Consider the following 21704-nt stretch of genomic DNA (forward strand, 5'->3'; position numbering starts at 1 on the left):
ATTATGATCATGTGCATGACGTCAGCGGGTTGCTTAAATATTTATAGCTGGTAGCCTTAGTGCATATATCTTCACAACTTCAATTTGAAAGGCAGAGGTAGGCTGAGCGTCGAAATCCCCTCGGAGGGCGATCAGAACCACGCAGCTGCTGAGAGTTCTGGGGACACTGAGGACGCGTCGGACTTTTTCCTTTCCTCTCACAGTCCACCCCACAACAAAGAGACGGGGGACAAGGATGGGCGTCAAAGTCTTCTGCGGTGCGTCTCAAGGCGGTGGCATCAGTAGTCGGACCAAATGACTCACTCCAAACTACTTGAGGAGAACTTGTTTAAAGGAGGACTGACCCAATTTCTCAGCTGTAATCGTATTCAGCTCCCAAGTTTTCTCTCACACTTCGGCAGCCTATGAAAAGAAATAACGCGACTTGTGCGCAGCTGATGCCTCCGAGAAGCCACCCCTATCCTCACATGCCAGTCTGTCTGACTTTGGAACCTATATCACTGCCAGACCGCGGACCAACAGAGAAAGGGAGACTCCGATGGAAAAACATGCAGCACTTTGAACCCATGGAGACATGGCACATAGGTTCCTCTCATCGGCGAACAGATTCAGCGCCAGATTCGCCTTCATATTCACCGTGTCACTGTCTTGCACCTATTTGTGCTATAGTATCATCTTCTGTCGCGGGACAATCATGACAAACCAGGGCTACGAGGGGAAGCGGTGCCCGCCGAGCAAGAACGCGGGAGGGAAGAAACTTCTTGGGAAATTAGACAATTGCGCTTCGCTGGAAGTCAGGTCCGCGCTGCACGAGTCCGTCGCCCAGCGCGGATCGAGTGATCTCCGCGAACAAAGTAAAGCCACCGCCGCGCCTGGCGGCCACTGGGCTGACATGAAGTTGAGAAACATGAGCGTCGCGCAGAAATATGGGAATAAGAAGCTGCCCAATGCGTTAATAGTGGGTGTAAAGAAAGGAGGAACCAGGGCGGTGCTGGAGTTCATCCGGATACATCCAGACGTACGCGCACTCGGAACTGAGCCGCACTTTTTCGACAGGAACTATGACAGGGGGCTGGATTGGTACAGGTGAGGAGAATATGAAGCAAACACTGAGATACTAATTTGTTATTTCACAGAGGCAGGCGCATTTGCATCATCTTTCTGCACAGTCAAATGCTACACTATTTTATTCTTTTACTTCGGTTACAGTGCAGTTCAGTCACCCCTCTGCTCTGCATGACAGGGGACTCCTGAGACATGAGAGGCGTTTGTTGAAAAGTCATATACTCATTTAACTTCTTTTCTGGCAAACATGCATCTCAGTCTGTACTTCTCAGACTCTCCAGACCTGACTCACATAATAGCCTTTAATTCATTTTAAGGGGCACAAAGCTGCATTATTTAGGTACACTGTTTGCAACATGCACACACATACTGTATCCTATACATGAGCCAGTATACCTCCACCCGTGCCTGAGTATCCTGTCAACATCGAGATCAGAAGTTTAATCTACTTTTTATTCTGCACGGTGCGGTTTTCCTCAGCTGCCAGCAGAGCTCCATGGTGCTGTCTGCTCAGCACCACCGAGGCTGATGTAGGCTGATGCAGTTCACAAGAGGAATAAATAAATAAATAAAAATCACAGCCGACGCCACGGATGACAAAGGCAGCCCCCCCAGGTTACCAGCTGCCTTCAAACGGGCTGCACAGGGCACGGTGTGTTCTTGTGTTGGTTGGTGAAGGAAAAGGCACTCGCAAAGGTGCGCCAAGCCCACGTTTTCTACCCTATACAGTTTCCTTTCTTTCAGGCCCCAGATGAATCTATTTCTGAATCTTTTTGTTTGTCTCTAACCCAAGTGTCTGTGAGACGTGGATTCAAACAACTAAAATAAAGCGCAAAGTAGAAAGGTTTCCCTCAACAAAAACAAATTAAATGGTTACCCACTTACTCCAGGCGCTGAAAAATGTTTCTCTCAAGTCTTCAAACGTTCTCCTAAAAAGGTTTAAATCACGTTGTGTTACGCTACATCTGATAGCTGGAGCTTTCTACTCCCACGGTGCAGTCAGTGTGGTCTGTGGCCCTGCTTCCAAAACAAGTGAGGAAGTCTGTTCTCGGGCTGCACTGCAGGAATGAGCAGCAGAGGCTGCAGCAAATTATCATGTATATGAGTGCCTGTCCATCACGGCTCAGCTGATGGTTTGGTCAGATCTCCAGGTACACAATGAGGTGGTTTTATTTAACCATGGATTTTAGCAGCCTGATCTGACACCTTTTCAATATGTGTGTGTTAAAAGTCTGAACATCCAGACTGTTATATTGGATGTTTACCAATTATTACCACTGTACTGATCAGTTGGGCAAGGGTGCTTGTGCGCTTACAGACATTGCACATCTCTGCAAGTTAATTAAATAATCGAGTGATGTTATGAAAAACACGAGTCTGCTTTAACAAAAGTCATTGAACCTCTCGATTCTTCTTGTTTTAGGGCCCAATTTGGATCAGATTATGTTTCCTGAATAAACAATGTAGTCCTTAAAGCAGTTAAAAGAGTTTTCTTTAATTGATTTTTTTTTAAATTTAATATTATGTGAGGTGGACACAGCTAATCAGATCAATCAACTGTATAAAAAAATGCATTCTTGATACTGCCAGTATGCAAATACAGACCACTCATGCAGATGCAGGACATGTGCAATCTGCCACGTAAATATTGGTAATACAAAGAACTTATTACAAAAAACACTTATCCTCTGGTACAAAGAGAATTTGCCCTTTTCATCCCTAAACTAATCAACCAGGGGCTATAATTTTACATAAATGCATGTAAGACATGCTCTAGAATCCCCCGGCGGGAAGTTAAAGTAGCAAATACTAGTAGCAAGCATTTCCATGTTTTTGTGCCTTCTTATATTAATCTTAATTTCCCATTCGTAACACTTGGTGATCAGCCCTTTAATTTGAATTCAAGGAACAATTAAATTAAAAGACATAAGGGACTAATTTGCGGGCATTGAGTATTTTATTGCTGTGTGGATTTCAGAAATTAAACTCATTTGCTAAACAGTGCATTCAAAAACATAGTTGTCCATCTTAGTAACAATAAACAGTAAAAAGCTGGAAAGGATGTGCCTTTTCCGTGCTGAAAGGGTTCCCTAATTTTGAAAAAGCATACATGGGCAAATCTAGAAACTGATCAAGGTGTAGTCATAGGTTTTTCTTTATTAAAAAGAAAGAAAATCTAAAGGCAGAATTCTGAGTGCACAGAAAGAAAAGGTTTTCTTCTGCCTCCCCAACAGACCGGCGCCGCATCCTAAATTCCATCCTAACATGCTATTTAGTACACCACAGCCGTATGCGGGATGTTATAGCGAGTTGGAAACCAATCGTACGTGAAGTGGTTACTTTTTTTTCTCGGAAAATATTACAGCGTGCCAGAGCTGGACCCTACGCTGGCATAAATATTCCACAGTGCAATGCTGGAGAGATGGGGATGGTGTTACCACGGTTACAAGCCTACAACTGACAAGGAGGGAGGTTCTCAGGAAGTGATGTGATAGCAGCACACTGATCAGTACGTCAGAAAGATACATACTGACGCAAAAGTACATTCATGGTACTAAAATTTAGTATGTTGTGCGTAGTATGCAATCTAATAGTAAGCACAAAGCAGATATCAATCAAGTGGCAACCTCCAGGGCTAAGAAAGAGAAGCCAACATTCTACAGTCTGCAGAAGTGAGTTAATCCACATGTGCATAGCCCCATACAAATATAATTTATCTGTTTAAATGAATCATTGAATAATTTAAAGTGCGGCTGGCTTGAGTGGCAGGTGGGTGTCATCTCAGGTTGCCAGCGGGTCTTCCTCTGGTGTCACCCCGTCCACCTCAGCCATGCTCGCGCTCAACCTCTTGGCCCATTTTTGAATTTGCTGGGAGCAAGGCCGAGCCAGGAAATGCCAAGATGCCACTGGCCCGGTCACGCCCATGTGGAGCTTCAAAGCCACTCTTCAGGAATCCTTCGGGTGCTGTCATGGAAGGTCCATTCATCTTTTTATACAGTTAATGGTAACTTATTAAAATTTATCCTGTTGCCACCAATTGTCTGTTCACTTTTTCAGGACTTTTTCATATCTACCAATTTAATACAGCTTAATGCCTAACAGCAACCCTACTGTACCAGACTTTTTTGCTTTACAATCTATATACTGAGGCACTCTAAATTTAGGCAGATATAGCTGATATGATGTCGCTGGTGGAAAATTACAAAGCTGAAATATTGCTCACTTGTCACAAGCTGACAGTTCATAGATCCAAGATATATAGTACACTTAAAACAAAACCTTAGACTCAGACTGACTTAATTGAGGCTGAAACAACAGTTATTCAACCTGACAAGTGTCTGAGAGACGTTCATAGTCTAAGACTGGGCCCGCAGTGATTATCTGTCACAGGGTTTGGGCTGTTGGCAGCATGTCACATATCTTTCCATTTCATTTAACGGTGGCATTTCGTTCTATAGGCAAGTGACATAATGTATTTATACAGTCCACATGTGCTGCCCTACTCTGCTGCAATGAGCGATATGGACAGGCCCAATTTATCAATTTGCATGTTTCAGCGTATATGAATGGATTTTAAATAACAGTTGGTTCCATGGGTTAACTGTGAAATATAAAGTTAGGATTTAAAAGAGGCATTGTTCATTAAACAAACTTTTAGTGTCCAAACGATCAAAGGAGTCTGCAAAGACGAAGAAGTAACGTAATGTACAAACCCATGAAAGTAACAATAAGCAGTAGAAAGAAATAAAATGTCTATGGACTGTTCAAATACTTAAAAATGTATAGTTTAAAAAAAGGAAAAAAAAAAACATGGTAGTACATCATCAGTAGTTCTAGTAAACTGTGACTTGATGCTTTTGAATATTTGGGTATTTGGTTAAAACAAGACATGTTTTAATGCCACCATAGAACTTAAGTTATTGTAGGTAAGGTCATTTTTTCAGTTTTATGACACCAAATGATAACTGATTACAAATGAATCACAAAATCAGGACATTCAGCACATTTCCCCATCATGAGTGGTGTGGCTCTCCACACCAAATGTGAGGTGTCTCAACAGCGATTGCTCGGTTTGCCACAAACTCGGAACAGACTCCCCAGAAGACGAATCCTAAATGTTCTATCGATCTCCTGTCTTTTCATGTTGTCCTACCAACTTCAGTTTCATCTGCAAAATTATTGACTTTATTCCCATCAGTCTGAAATCAGAAGCTCAGATCAAAGACGTAAATGGTTATCGATTAATATTCTATTGATTTCATACTCCCGCAAGAACAGAGAAATTTGAGGTGGCAAGAACAAAGTTCTTTCTGGCCAGGTTCTTTATAATTCATGAGGAACTCAAGTGCAGAACTCCTGCAGCATTTTTCCGCTTTTCTGCATTAACCCGCCCACTTCCAATTTCGGACCAATCAGAGATTAACTGTAGGACACCACAAGAAAAAAGTTCTGCCTGGATGATGTGTTGAGAACAAGCTGCGAGAACTCCCAAACGAGGGCTGCGAGAAGAGAATGACGTAATTTAATGTTTGTTCTTGTTGAGTACGAAACAAGCTTCATGCTTTTGCGTATTGAAGTTTCTTACTAACCTTTAGATGCGCGACAAAATTCATTTTTTACAGTCTTCATTAGCGCAAGATGGCATCGACTAATTAACGGATCCTTTTCATCACTAATTTATGCTGTCTAATCAAACCTAGCGACCACTTTTTACTAACATTTTCACTAATTCTCTGCAGCTTATATCAGCTGAACCGTCAGAGCCGTGCAACATGTGACTCCAAATTAACTCTCCTAAGTTTCAGTGTACTGGCCAGTTGTTCTGCACGGTCTGTCTTGTTACATTAAGCATGTGACAGGCCATTTAGGCTCAGAAGAAAAATGGTGCAGTGTTCATTACTGTGCCTCCTGAACAGAACACACACACGGCCCCATTTATTTTGTGTGAGGGCATTCGCATAACCATGCAGGACCTGATGAAAAAAGGCATTTCCCTGCCGCCAATTTCCTCACACTTTACTCGCCACTTTTTCCATTCTCCACAGAATCATAAAGATCAAACAAAAACGCGTTGCCATGCACCATCAAGACTTAAAAGGGCATCTCAGCTCTATTGATTTCACAGGAGTCAGAAGCACTTCCAGTTGCTTCTCTGAGAAGCGTTGAAATTGTATGAGAGGCTGCGGCTACGAATATTCTCCAGGTCCACATTAATTGGCTCGGGGAGGCAGGGAGCTCTGGAACAGTATCATCAGAAAGGTTGATGAGGACACAAAGTTAGATGGTTCTCATTTAACACAGAAAACTACACATTATAGAGCGAGCGATGGTTAGGCCTTACTCTGCATTATTAATGAGCTGTCTTCATTCTGGCGCAGCTCAGAGACGTACTGCTTAACATTAATTACAAAACAACTCTTTTTGAGACGTCTCCCCGTTGAGACCAGTCTGAGAGAGGTTGTGCTTTTATTCCGATGTCATACTTTGGGAAAATATCTAATCGTGCCTACGCTGGGGGCCAATCACGCTAAAGCTTTCATGTGGGCAATTAACAGTTCAATCTGGTAACTCTGAAAGTGGCAAGAGTGGTAATTTGACATGTATAAATCCATCTCATTTTGCTTCGCTTGCTTATTTATTAGTAATCAGTCCCACATTGGTCCAGATTGAAATAACAACTATTAGATGGAAGTGAAACTTTTCACACATTCATGATGAGTTTAGTTTCACAATAAGGTTGAGATTTGTGGTTTTGAGTCCTCCGGATAAATTATAACTTATTTTTTACCTCAAAGTACAAGTTAGTTTTGATCTTTGTAATGAACCCACTATTGCAATTACAAAAAAATGCAATTTTTTTGGCACATATTCACTAAATTGATACTTTGCACAGAGTGGTCACATTTGCTGTTACCCTGCTATGCTTTTCCTTGCTGTACAGATGCCAGGGCAACAAAATAACTTTCAGTAATACCTCTTCTCAGCTCTTGAAACAGTCATTTTCTTCTGGTAAAAGTACTTCAGTGTAGCATTTCTTACTCTATTTGAAGGCAGTCGTCTTGGTCAAAGTGGTCACTGCCATATCAAGGCTCAGTGTCTATTTGTCATCCGGCTGCATCCTGCTCGACTAGCCAACTTTGGCGTGTCCCTGTCTTGCTGTCTGTGAAAGCTTTGAAGACTGTAGAACTGTTTTTACTAGCACAATTCAGAAACACACAAAGCAGTGTATCAGCTAGCTGCGTCTTCTGTACTCCTACTTTGTAAAGTTCTTTCCCAGAGCCTTAAAATATTTAGACCTTAGTCCCAAGATATTAGTGGACCTTTACCGCTGTACCATCGCTGTACAATCGCTGTACAATTGCTCTGCTTCGGACAGCAAAACGCAGCTGGCGGTGAGAACTGCCCAGCACGTCTATGGTATCCAGTTGCTTTTCACTAAGGTCCTATTTCATCAAATGCCGCTTAAGCAGGGTGAGGAACATTATCAAGAATGCTCCCCGTCCCAAACATGGACTTTTTGGCCCTGCTGTCATCAGGCAGGCGTTCCAGGAGCCTCAGCTCTTGCACAAGCACAAAATGACACCACTTAAGCGCTAGTACTGCCACTGTGCATGACTGCACTTTCTGTAAAAGTGTAATATCTTCTTTCCACTTGGCTCTTTCTGTACTCAGCGCAGTGACAATATATGTACTTTTCTTGCTCAATAGAGGACTGATTGCAAAGATTTTTATTGCCATCAATCACTTATACTGAAATACAGAGGAACATAATGTCCAGGTTTAAACATGCCAAAGTTGTTCTTTAAAATTTCCTGTAGCCTCATTACCATGTCAGATTTTCATTTTAACCAGTTCTTCAGCTTTGCCACTTAGCATGTTAACATGCTGAACTAACATGATGAACGACACACTTGCGAAGCAGGTCAAGCTGTTGTTAGCACTAAGAGGAAACTGAGTTTGCTGGAGTGTATTGTAGGAGCTGCAAGCATTTAAGCTCATCTGTGAAACCCTTGACTACTATACTAGCGCTATTTTGTTTTCCTCACACATTGGTTCCTTTAATTATGTTTTTAAAGAATCTGTTGACCTAAGGTAATGACTCCCGCCGCGTCTCTCGATCAGGTTTAATGCACTGGATAATTTCCAGCCATGTGTAAAATGCAAATAATTCCTTTTAATTTGCTATAAAAATGACTAATTCGAATACTTTTCAAAACAACACCTGTCTCCTAAACTGCTATTTGAAACGCTAATATGTTTTTACAGAAACATACTAATGTTGCCTCAAAATGTGTTTGAAAGCCTGCTATGTAAGATCAGAAAATATGAATCCTGTTCAATGGTTATAGAATAGCAATATTCCCTCATGTCTACAGTAGAATAATAAACTTTTTTTTGTTGAGGTGCAGGATGCAGTGACATTATAAATATTCAAACTTAAAATCAACCTTTTCTTAAGCTCAACCTTCAGTATATGTAACCAAAAACATTCAAGATTCAAGATGCTTTGTACACCCATCTTTTACCCCAAAGACTCATGTGCAACACAAAAACAGCACAAAGCAAAAGATAATGTTGTTGCCAAACATTATGCAGGCACGTTTAAATTCAATGTGTGTCTGTGTATCAAAACTGTTGGGAGAATACAGATCTAGCATCTAGGAAACAAGTTTTCTAAAGAAGTCATTAGTGATATTGTATTTCTGCCTAGTCCCAAAATGTGTAATAGGTCAAACAATATATGACTGATGACAGTTGTCTGATTGCCACTTGATGTGTCATGAAAATAGAGAAAACTAAATCAAATTTGGGCTTTCATATTCTCTCCAGCAAATGGTACTGTCATTTTACAGACATTGCGGCGGTGGAGATATCTGGCAGTCAGCAATCCTGAGCTCACATTTAGAGATTGTCAGCTTGTTAACTTTCCCCTAATGGCAAAGACAATGCGTCCCCGCTGACCTGCAGGGATCAAATCTTGTCTGAGCTTCCCCTCTTCTGTCTCTCCTCCCCATCTCCTTTTGTACTTTCCTACCATCTAAGTAAAGACCGAAAACTTCTAAAGGTGTGCAATCTGTCTGCACTCCGTTTATAAATATCCTTGACTGTCACATTGCTAGAGGCTATACTGTAAACCCGGGCTGCAGCGGCGAAGTTGCTGCAAAGCTGCACAAATAGGTGGGTAATTCAAGGGAAATGAGGTACAAAATGTAATGTACTCATCTCAGATTATGTTGTTGACAATGTCGCAGTGAAGGGCATTTAATGTGAATTATGAAAGTGAGGAAACGTTTGCCGCACAAACAATACTACACCGCTGCAAAAAGCCTTTACATATACTTGATATTATATGAGTCCTGGAGTTACAGTTACAGCCCAGCACCCAAAAAATTACACAAAACACGCAGTGAGCCGTAATCCTGGTGTGACAGTGTGCCGTTTAGGATTTCAGAGGCTTTCTTTCCTATCTTGAGTGTCTTCATTTCAGTGTCCGATGCCTTGCCACATGTTAATGTGACAGCTCATAGCCTAGTTCAATTGAACGTGTTATTGCTCAAGGAGAGCAATTGTCAGTCATTTCCCTCTGCAGGCCAAACCATGAATAATTGTTATTTCAAGAAAAACAAGAGCCTAGAGCTGATATGACAGCAGTTGAATAGGATTTTGTTCAAGGTTGAATATTTTATGTAATTTTTTTTACATTGCCTCTTGAATGCATTGTCCTACTATAATATGTTTTGATTCTATTATATAGCTGAGGATATGACTGGCGTCAGAAAGACCCTCCACTGCAATAGGTATGGCTCAGTCACTTTGCTATTTTCAGCCAGTGCATCTCCGATTAAATTAGAGAAATAGATGCTCGATTCTCAGGACACTGGGATTGTTATTCACCTCTGTTCCTCACCTAGCCGATTTGGCCACAGCACTGCTGTAATCGCCCGGACTGCTCTTTGTTAACTCTTAATAGACTTTCGAGGGTGGCAGGCTTCTGTTGCTGGTGATTAATGATCAGATGTCATCACAGCTGTAATCTAAGTGAGTGATAGTTTAATAATGGAGCGGCCTCGCAGGCAGAATGTGGCTCTATACTGTCATCTCTGGAAAGAGGAAAATGCCATTTTTAGGAAGTGCAGTGGCACAAACATTATGAGAGTCACGCAGCATAAGAACATTTTCTCTGCACTGTCTACCTGCGTAATACAAACTGTTAATGGGTTTGGACAGCGGGGAGCAGGTCTGTGTGAGTTATTGGCTTTTCAGGACATTTCAGGACAAATGATTTGTACAATTCCTCAAGTCAATACGGAACAGAAACTTGCAAAAAAAAAAAATGAAGTAGTAGTAAAAAAGTAGCAAATTCAACTGGTTAATAGTTAAATGCTTGTGTACTGCTAATACTACTTGAAAGCTTCATTTGAAAACAAACTGTTGTGTCCGAAAAAAAGCAATTACCCAGAAACTTCTGTAACAGCCTCTCAGGACAGTTGCAAATTCCTGAGACGAATTAGAAATGCCGACTTTTCACTAACCAGACCTCAACATTTAATAAATCCATTTAGTTATGGCTACAACTCATGTCATGTCAAACTTTATAGTACTTTTAAAAAACCCAATAACTCACGTATGTAAGGTATGTTACATTCAAGTGCTGTCGGAAATTTATATTAGAAAATACAATTCCGCGTCCCCGTTTGACCAATTACATAAAATACAATTTATGGAAATATTAATAAATGGAAAAGCATAAACAATTGACTTTATCAAGTGTGGACAAACGTAGAATTGAAGACTGCAGATGCATGTGCAATTTACTTGGGGAAGAGATGTCCTTGTGTATCTCTTTAAATTGAGGACAATGGATGAGGACAATCTATGGATTTTATGGATTGTGCAGTGCTTCTGCGATCAAAATGTATGCAAATTGGCCAACTCAGTATTTAATATTTAGTAATACTTTTAACAAGGAAGGGGGGACTCATCAGAGCAATGATGCAAGAGAGACATAATGCAAGAGAAGGATGAAATAATTAATGCAAGGACTAGTTATTTTGGACATTGTATGCTAGCAATGTGACGTCAAAGTTGATTTCCTAAAAGTGTCCCTTTGAGGAAATCACTGCAACTTGTCCAGGCAAATGTCATGACATCGTAACATGGTCCACCAGCTTTTGACCTCTAGGGGGTGCTAAAAGCTGTTTTTTTTGTTGTTGTTGTTGTTTTGCCAAAAACCATGTCAGTTTTCAAGGATGCAGAGACACATTCGTCATAAAAAAATGCCACCAGAGCTTTTTGTGCAACGCCAAAGACTCTGACCATCATTACTCTGCCAATATGTTATCAGAGTAAACAGCACGCAATGTGAGCCCAAGAGGCGTTTTCTTATAATTTACTGTGCGACTGTTTTGTTAAATTACTCTAGAGACCAGGCAAACACAGACTATAATGGATACTTTGATTCGGCACTCTCTCCGTGGTCCAGCCTGTGAGGCTGCATATTGTTTAATGGGCAGGGTTCATTATTAGTCCTCGTAATCACAAATATTTGTTGTCCGACGGGAGGTAAAGGCCTTTCACTAAATCTCTCTGCCACTGCCCCTGCATAAGCACTCCACCTTGTGATTAATGGTTTCTAAGTATAATCCCAAACAGATCCATGTTGGCCTGATATCCTCCAACTCATTAAACTGATTTATTAGTTATTGTCTGGATCCACAATGCCTCGATTGATTAAAAGTGATAAAAGCATGATACACATGAAACACTGGCTTGTTTCCAGTTGAAGCCACACATTATAAGGATCTTGTCTCCTGATCGCACAAATATAATGTTGACTGAATGGAGTTATTATTTGTTTTGAAGCTTTGCTCGAAATGCCCTGATTTGATTTCATGTGTGACATATTTAATTGTCCCTACATTTGAACTACTGAAGTAAAATGCTGTTTCACGTTGCAGAAACACCAGTGTAAAACATTAACAGGCAGACATGAAAAACATTTTGAAGGTCCACTCTAGAATTTTGAATCGGTCCAACAAAGCCTAATCAATTCAAAGGGCCCTTTTTTTTATTTTTTTGGTGCAAGGGCAAACACCCAGACACCTTCCAACTTTCGAGTGCGGATGTCTGAAGCCAGCGAAATAACAAACTGGTTATAATATTAACAGTTTGGTTTGGTAAGCTCAAGCCAAAATGTATCATGGCTGTGTTTGTCTTACAAATATGGAGCCCAGTAAAAGTAAACTCTTGTTTATGATTCAGCCCTCAGGAGCAACATTTGAAGGATTGAAGCAGCTGGATTGAAGCTGCTATAACGCTAGAAGTTATATCAGTACTTAAAGCTATAGTGCAGAACTTTTACATGTATAGTAAATTTAATTATTCTTATTATTACATTGAAGCACTTGAGCCTTTCTGTGTGGAGTTTGCATGTTCTCCCTGTGTCTGCGTGGGTTCTCTCTGGGTACTCCGGCTTCCTCCCACCGTCCAAAGACATGCTGGTTAGGTTAACCGGTGATTCTAAATTGGCCGTATGTGTACATGTGAGTTTGAATGGTTGTCTGTCTTTGATGACCTGTCCAGGGTGTAACCCGCCTCTCGCCCGATGACAGCTGGGCTGCAGCCCCCCATGACCCGTCATAGGACGAGTAGTTACAGAAGATGAATGAATGAATGAACGAAGCCCTTGATAAACGAGCTCAAACTGTGCTGACTAAGTAATTCTGCAAGAGGGAAGCAACCATCGCGATGGAGACGGAGTACACTACGGCAACTATAATCATGGCAGAGCCCGTTGTGAAATGAAACGAGATACCAATGTAACGGAGATTCTGTAAATTCAATATCTCTGTCAGTTGAGTTGTTGTTAATAAGAAACGTTGCATTCAGAGGAAGGATTAGAGTCTAATAACGGAAAGGACTGATGGCAAGGACAAACAGATTACTGTTGGTGTGGATTTTCTGAGTGGGAGAAAGAAGAGAAGGGAATGAAGGACTGTAGGCATCAGTGTTGCCAGATGGGAAATGAAGAAATATCGTACTGTCGCTTTAAAAATTATCATATTTTAACCCAAACTGTTGTATGTGCTAAAACAACTTGAAACAAATCACACACTACGACAGTGCATTTAAAATTTAAAGCTATTCTATGTGTATTTAACTGCAATAAGCTAAGGAATAAACATGGAATCTTGGCCATTTGAATGAAACCACTACTTTATTCATTGTCAGTCAAATAGCGAACTGTCGTATATTTGCCCTTTATATGATAGGTTCAGGGCCTATGCGATATATTTGCCCTTTGATATTGCATAGGCCTTGGACCTATTGTATAAATATGATAATTATGGTAAATCTGGCAACACAGGTTTGTGTAATTCCTCTCACTTGCACTAGGAGGAGACAAATATTTTGCAGTGCAGCTTTAAAGAAAAGTATAGTCGAATTATAAAAGAATGGGTAAACTTTCGACAGTTTGAAGGAGAACATTTGCTTGTTACTAAAATAATAAACATCTCTAGTTTTTATGTCTAAATTTAAGCAACATTGTGTGTATTTAAGCAATATAGCTAATCACACTTCAGTGCGTTTGATGAATTCACCGGTTCTTTCCGGCGTGTGTCTCGTAAGGGCCTTCTGTTTCGCATCTGACAGTTTTACATTTATACAGAAAAAAATGTACAGCGAACTTGTCTTGGACTGACAATAGGGAAGAGTCTGTTTTAAGTTCAAACCAAAGTGAAACGACAGTAATAAATTCTGAGTTCATTGATTGTTCGCAAGGAGCTGATTCAAAGCTGACCTTTACATGTTCTGACGGCCTGCATCCCTGATGAACCTAACGCTGCTCTTTAGAAGTTCTTCAATAAGAAACCCTTGTCTGGAGCTGAAGAGTTTCTCTGTTTCTCTGCATTTGCTCAGCTTGGAAGGGAGGCAGCGATTTGCAGCTATGTACTTTTTAAATACAGTTTATTATATATGTATTCTGGGTGCCGTAATACTGGAAATCAATGTGGGAACAATTAACAAGTTCCCTGAAAGGATTAGAAATCATTCTGACTCGGATTAACTACTTTGATCAGAGGAAACAGGCAAACCAAACCAATAAATGACCATACGATGCACTGACAATATGACACAACCCCCTAGGAACAATTATATCTACCCTATATTTGTTATTTTGGACTTGGGGATAGCACGTGTATGTCTTTGCCTGGGTGTTCCGCAGAACCTAGGATTGCCACTGACTTTGATATGCACCGTGTGGAGTTTGCAAGTACGTGGGTTTTCTCCAGCTTCCACCCACAGTCCAAAGACAAGCTTGTTAGGTTAATTGGTGATTCTAATTTGGCCGTAATTGGCACAAAACTGGCGACCTGTCCCGGGTGTACCCTGCCCGTCGTCCAATGACAGCAGGGATAGGCTCCAGCCCCCCTCCCACGACCCTCTAGGGAATAAGCGGTAATAGATAATGAATAAATTAAAATCCAAAGTTATAGCCAGGCTGCCATGAACATTACGGAGCATGCTCCCCAGAGGATGAATGCTTGTGTTTAGCACATTCAGTCCATACGTGAAACAGGTATTGCATGCATTGTATTGTGCATATATATATATATAAAGCACAGGAAGTCCTTTGAAAACAAAAATGATGACCTTTGTGGCCTATGCTCGGCCGTGTATGTCTTCGGTAGCCAGATCACCTGCCTGTCTAACTCAACCACAATAGTTAACACAAAAGGAAATTACACAATACATCCATAGTCATCACACAACAGACTTCACAACAACACTGCATGCTAATGCTAGCTTACTGAGTGGATGCCTCGCATTCATATTTCCTACACCTTTAGAGCCCCATGAGAAGACAAACCTCTGTGTAATAGAACAGCAGGACCATTTACAGATATTAACTGGTCTGTATAAGTAAATGCTATATGGATTTGTATGTAGATTTATTACTGGTAGGTTTGCATGCCCTTAAATAGCCTAGCCTTCATTTTCATTCTTAACTTTTAGCCTAATATCAGTGTTGTGTTGAGGTTTACTCTTCGGCTAAACTGTAATAGTCTAATTGTTGAACTGCATCGACTTTGCCGCTGTAGAAAGTGTTCTCCCGGTGGAAATGTACACTGCAAGAGAATGGTGTATGTGGGTTTAATGGGAACCCTTGTTACTTTGAAATAAAGACATCCGTGTTTGTGGCTTATTCATTCTATAATGATTGCAGCAGCGTCCAGAGGGAGCTAATGGTGAACTCCAGACCTCCTGCTTTCCACCGCGCCAGCAGAGATAAATCGTTCGGCGAGATAGCCAGCAGGCTCCTTCACATCCACTGCTATATGTAGACTAGCTTCCAGCACGCTGCAGTTCATTAACGAGAGAAAACGGCCGCCGCGCTTTCCACAGTTGACGCCAACAAACCTGTTAGTGTCGTCGAGGGACGTTCAGCTGGATTTGCTAGCAAGCTAAAAAGTATATTTAAAATTAATTAAAGGGTCACTGTATGTCTTCATTTCAGAGCCCTAATTCTATGGGTCATATTTAACACGTGTTTGCACGAAGGGGCCTGAATCAGGAACTTTAGACTACAGGAACAGCATATCCATTATCGGCCTCACACCCATTTTCAGCGACTTCCTGTGATGTTCCTTGTGTTTGACTTTGATTGAGCTTGCACCTCTTCTTCCTGGTTAAGACACGTGCTATTTGGTGAGAAAGAAGAAGTCATTTCTAATAATGACGAAAGAAAGTTAAATTTGCTGTTATTCTAGTGAAATCCGGAGAAAAAAGAATCAGCATCCGACGCACAGCTGAAGCTTCCAGAACAAATTAGCTTTCAACCGCGCTCTCCGGGTCTCATTTACAGTATTGAGCAGATCTTCCACACCTGAGTTCATTTTCCCGCAGTGATTAAAATGTCACCGCCTAGCCTGTAATGCATCCCGACGTAAAGTTTGACCAAGAATTGTGGAAGAGATTGTAAATTACCCCAAAGAATTTGCTGTTGATTCTGAGTGAGAAGGTGGTAATCAATCAAGGCACTTCACTCAAAATGTCAGTTAATCAAGGTGCGTGTGCATGTTCACACGTGTGTGTGTCTGCCCAAAAAGCCAAGATGTTCAAAAGAGTGCTGAAGCCTATTTTAGAGTTTTCCAAGTTTCCGAAAGTGGCGATTACCCTCGAAGCAATTCCAGCGGAATTAAAATCGTGTGGATTTTCTAATTGCAAATAATTATTATCCTCCGAGGATTGAACAGCTTTTTGTAAAAGCACGTCTGTCCCTGCTGCAGTGAGGACCCTCAGTTTTATCTTTTCATTTCAGTGTTGATAGTTTCTTCGGGGCATGGTGAGAGAGAGAGAAACAATCTGATGGGTTCAGACACCTCCTTCATCGGGTATCACATGTTCTCAGGTCAAAACAAGCAGACACCCGAATGAGGAAATGAGGCTGCTGCTGCTGCCGTGTGTTGCAATGAGCACAGGTGTATAATTCATTAAAAATAAACCTTCTGTTTGTTTCATCTCTTAAAAAGAGACATATGGCTGTTGCAGTTTAATATGCAGCCATTAAAATCAGTCATAGCACAGACAGCTCACATGTGGATGTTAATTTTATGGTAACCAGAGAACTGGAATATGAGCCCCCAAATACAAAAAAAGTGAGATCAAAAAAATGTTTGTAGATATTACGGCCCCCCCTCTCCAGTATTCCTCATTAACATCACTCCAAGACAGGCAACTTGCAGCATAGTGGTCCGGGCTACTCCCGCTGACATGAAAGCATCCCTTAGAAATGACCCTGATTTCAATAAAAAAATAAAGACTAACAGTCTTTGATCATTGCATTGCACCTTCTTCTCCTTGGCTGGAGCCATTTAAACAATCCTTTGAACGGGCAACGCGCAGGTGAAACATCAGAGCTCGGACGACGCGGTGCTGTACGTATTCGCTTAATGAGCCAAGGGGAGAGATCCAAGAGCCAACTGTTTTGCGGCAGCTTGCCGGACTTACTGGGTATACATGTGGAGGAGATTCTAAATCGGACCGTCCCCGCGGGGAGGAGATTATTTGAATTAATTGCGCAACGTGTTACAAAGCTTTGAGGTGGTTTGTCTTTGCCCGTTTCACGCTTGACGTGGCCGTTCCCCTTTGCCTCGCCCGCAAAGGTGTCTCACGTTTCCCTTTGGCGAGAAGACTGGACATCATGAAAATGAAATGGTTGCCACGCTCCACTAACACTTCCAATTCTGCTGCCTCTGTTTGGTTTGTGTTGCCATCCTGTTTCCTGATAGGCATACTGCGAGTCACTTGTCACATCTGTAAAGCTTTCTCTAGGCCGACAATGAGCCCTCATTTGTTAGAATACAACACGGTGCGGCCGTTATGTTGGTATCACGTCTGATTGCATGAGCTAATTTGCACTGCACCTGACAGATTGCGTTGATGGTTGCTGAAATTATCTGCGTTCATAAATGAGTGCGTTGTTAGATCCCTCGAAGAACGTGACACTTGTATCTGCCCTTTTCTTTTATTGCAGAGCCAAGCTTTTTTTCTCCGTTTACCAAGTCCCGCCATAGTCATCCAAAAAGAAATGGTCAGGATCCTATATGCCAACTATGTTTTCATAAACTGAATTTTTCATTCAGACCCCTTCCAGCTGATTTAAACAAGAGATGTGCCATGTGTTTGGCGACATATCGAGAACAGTAACATCTACACACTTTCCTGTTATTAATAAGCCTGCTCTTAATCTCAGTTCTGGCCACAGTGCGATTTATTTAAAAATAACCCAGATCTTTAAGGCGTCCCACTGCCAGGGAAGCAAAAGGATGCTTATATAGAAGTGAAAAAGCTGTCTGAGCACTGCGGGCTGCTGCTTGTTGTGAGACTGCCAGGCTGTCTTTATGGTGGTGGTGGTGTTGTATAGCATCTGTGTAACAGTCATGTAATTTATCAGATTCGGAGGATGCTCACTGTGAGTGAACCAACAGAACATCTTTAAAAATCAATAACTCGAGATAAGCTGGCAGATCTGACAGGCTCACTTGCAGGTCTGTATTCTGGATCAAACCCAACAACCGATATAAAGGAATGACTCCAGTGTGAGATATCTTCTTAATTTATCTGTATATATATTTCATGTTTGCCTTAGTCCTATACCTTCTTCCCATGGTGTATGTGTAAACATGTCTACAAAAAAAAGGGCTGTGTACAGCTGCATACTTGATGTCAGGTGGCTGTGTGTGAACTATTTTAAGCGGAACCATCTGTGCCCTTTCACTATACGTGTTAATGTTGTCAGTTCAGTTTTGTAATATGACAAGCTAGCACATACTGGATACTTCTCTCCCGTGCACTCAGCTGTGTAGGGTGGTAAAAATGCATGGAACTGACAAGCCAGATAACAAAGACAGTTCCCTCAGCAGATCTCTTTTAGAATCTGCACCTCCTGGAAAATGGCTGCAAGTTTTTCCAGTGTGTAGCAAAGCTGTTTGCTTGAAAAGGTGCTGTTCTCATAAAAGATTAATAGTTCCCTGGTGGCCCTGAGGCACCCAAGCCAACAACTCCGGATTCATAAATAAAACTAAATGGATCAATATTTCCAAGACTTTAGAGGTAACCTATGGCTACCCCTACCTTGAGAGAGAAAGCTTTGAGAAAGGTTAGCTTTTAATCGAAGCCTTCCTCCGGTAATAATAAAGCAAGCGTGGTATTTATCATCAGAACTCTGTAGCGTCAATCTGGAAACTGATTCACACGCTGTGAATAGAAATTCATAAATGTAGAAAGCCATTTTAAAAGAATTATCTCCACGGCGGAGTCACTTTTCAATCTAGAGGAGACGGAGAGCCGTGGATGTATGAGGGATTACGGCTGATCTCTGAATTGTGAATGAGGCAGTCATTGTCTCAACAGCCAACAGCAGATGGTAATTAATCAACTTTTATTGAACCAAAGTGCCAAAGCAGAATGACATATTACGCTGGGAAGGAAAACTCTCATGACAAGTATGACAAATACAATCATTTGCCTGTGGTTTGCACAGCCATTATCTCGGCAGCAGGGTGATAATAATAATGATGTATGTTTTGGTTGTACAAGCTGCCCTGCCACCTTTGAATATCTTAACAAATACATTTGCATTGTGTTTATTTGGATGTTTGCCTCAACATACCAATGCATTACAAAAGACTGGTGATTCAGGTTGCCATGCAAGTGTATAATGCAGCTCTGACTATATTAAAGTAATATGTGGTCTTTTATAATGCATAAAGAGTTCTTTTAATGATACTAACTCGTAATACTTTCATTTAGGTAAATCTTCGAATGCATGACTTGAGGAAGATCTTTCTGCAAACACTGTTTTTTAGATTTTTTGTGGCATAAGTGACAGGCAGCATTGTTCGCATTCCTCCTGAGACATCCACCTTAGTTAGATTTATTTTTTTATTTGTCATCCATAAGAGAGAAAAGCTTGTGGAAATGTTCCTGGGCAGAAAAATAACAGTTCTGGCTGACTCATTTATGTGTGTTTCTCTCCCAAGGGGACTAATGCCACGAACGCTAGACAGCCAGATCACATTAGAGAAGACTCCCAGCTACTTTGTCACCAGAGAGGCTCCCAGACGCATCGCCAGCATGTCCCACGGGACCAAGCTGATTGTTGTGGTGCGTAACCCAGTCACCAGAGCCATCTCCGACTACACGCAGACTCTTTCTAAGAAGCCTGACATCCCTACATTTGAGGAGCTGGCGTTTAAAAACGGAAGCTTGGGCCTTGTTGACAGTTCCTGGAACGCCATTCGGATCGGGATGTACATTCTGCACCTGGAGAACTGGCTGCAGTACTTCCGCCTGTCGCAGATGCACTTTGTGAGCGGCGAGCGGCTGATAACGGACCCGGCTGGGGAAATGGGCCGCGTTCAGGACTTTTTGGGGCTGAAGCGAATAATCACGGACAAGCACTTCTACTTTAATCGAACCAAAGGCTTCCCCTGTCTGAAGAAGCCGGAGAGCAGCAGTCAGCCACGGTGCCTCGGCAAATCCAAGGGCAGGACTCATGTACAGATCGACCGGGAGGTCATCGAGCAGCTTCGGGAGTTTTATAGGCCATTTAATATCAAATTCTATGAAACTGTTGGACAAGACTTCAAGTGGGATTGAATGTACCATACAGAGTGCTGTTTTAAAATAGTTACCTCGAGAGATGTGATTAAATATGAGAGTGTCTTTAACAAGATGTTTATTGAGCTATGTATATATTGACAAAGTAAATAAAGAATAACAGACTAATTATATAAATGGGTTCAGATCATGCTGAAACCAGTGTCAGCAAAGAAAAGAAAGTGTTTTATTGTCCTATATATGAAAATTTGTCTTCTGCATTTCATCCATCCATTCGTACACACACAAGGCAATCCTGTAAGCCCATATGGAGCAGTGGGTAGCTCCACGCAGCACCCAAGGAGGTTAGGGGGGTCAGGTGCCTTGCTCAAGGGCACTTTAGTCGTGGACGCAGAGGGGAATGCACTGCTCATTCACTCAACCCTCATAAGTGTCATTTCTTTTATGATATATACAAAAATATATATAAACCCCTGATTTCCTTGCCATATACATGCCATTTGAATCCATCAGTCAATTTTAATTCAGGGAGAGGCAACCATCCCGACGCCTTCCTGTCATTTAACCCACACCAGGCATACAGTAATGACACCACTTGAATATTCATTACATAGATTGCTTCTTTATTCACCATTTCCAGTGAAAATGAGCACACAACGTGAAGCCGCGGCAAAATGTCAAATGAATAATAAAATCAGCCTGTCGATTAGTCCGCAGCGAAAGTTTGCATCGGCACGAAATAAACGTACTGTAAATGGGAATTAAAAAAGCATCAGCTTTGTTGAGGCAGGCGCTGTAACAATGATAAAGGTTTACAATATGTCGAAGTCTACTTCAGCTCTTTTCTGTGTTCGTATTTCTGTTGTTATCATTGAAATAAAAGACAAATTCAAGTATCTGACATTTTCATTATTTTCTTGCCCGCAGCAAGGACGAGTAAAAGTGAGCTGTACAGTGGTTATTAAGTTGTCTAGTGGGGATGAGTGTATTCTTGTATACTGAACATGTGTATTTTTGTCCCAATACTGATCCGCAGCTAATCCAACACGACAAGTGTGATACACTCATTTAAGGGTTTCCATTACGAACAGGTTTGTCAATCTTGATGTTGCGTACATGCATTCCTCATTCCTTGATGGCGCTTACAAAAATTGTCAAACTCGAGGTTTAAGACTCAAGACGATTTACCCCAAGCTGTAAAAACCTGACTACACAGTACCAGTTTTACCCACATACCTTGTTTGATTTCAGAATTTCCCTACACATTTGAGACGAACATTGCTCCCATTTCATGGAAAATATAAGAACTGAAAAGTCTGCACTGAGCCTGTTGAAAGATAAGATATTCCTTTCCGAGCGCTGCCACCCATGTCATTGATCTCATTAACTTTCAGGATTCCTTTTTTGATGGATATGATTTTACTCCTGCTCCGAATAGGTCTCTATGCTAAGCAGCTATATTAACCTACCCGGTTTTCACCCGGCAGACAATCAGAGTTGTCATTAATAAT

At 41.4% G+C, this 21704-nt stretch overlaps 1 protein-coding gene across 1 annotated transcript; it reads left to right on the forward strand.

Annotated features, from left to right (window-relative positions):
- Positions 1–478: 478 nt before the first annotated feature.
- On the forward strand, positions 479–20635 carry hs3st2 (heparan sulfate (glucosamine) 3-O-sulfotransferase 2). The gene is made up of 2 exons (XM_084571048.1): positions 479–1086; positions 19614–20635. The coding sequence occupies exons 1-2, from the start codon at positions 575–577 to the stop codon at positions 20230–20232; spliced, it is 1131 nt and encodes a 376-aa protein (XP_084427174.1). The 5' UTR covers positions 479–574; the 3' UTR covers positions 20233–20635.
- Positions 20636–21704: the final 1069 nt, after the last annotated feature.

This window comes from Chelon labrosus, assembly GCF_963514085.1.
Source record: "Chelon labrosus genome assembly, chromosome: 21".
NCBI lineage: Eukaryota > Metazoa > Chordata > Actinopteri > Mugiliformes > Mugilidae > Chelon > Chelon labrosus.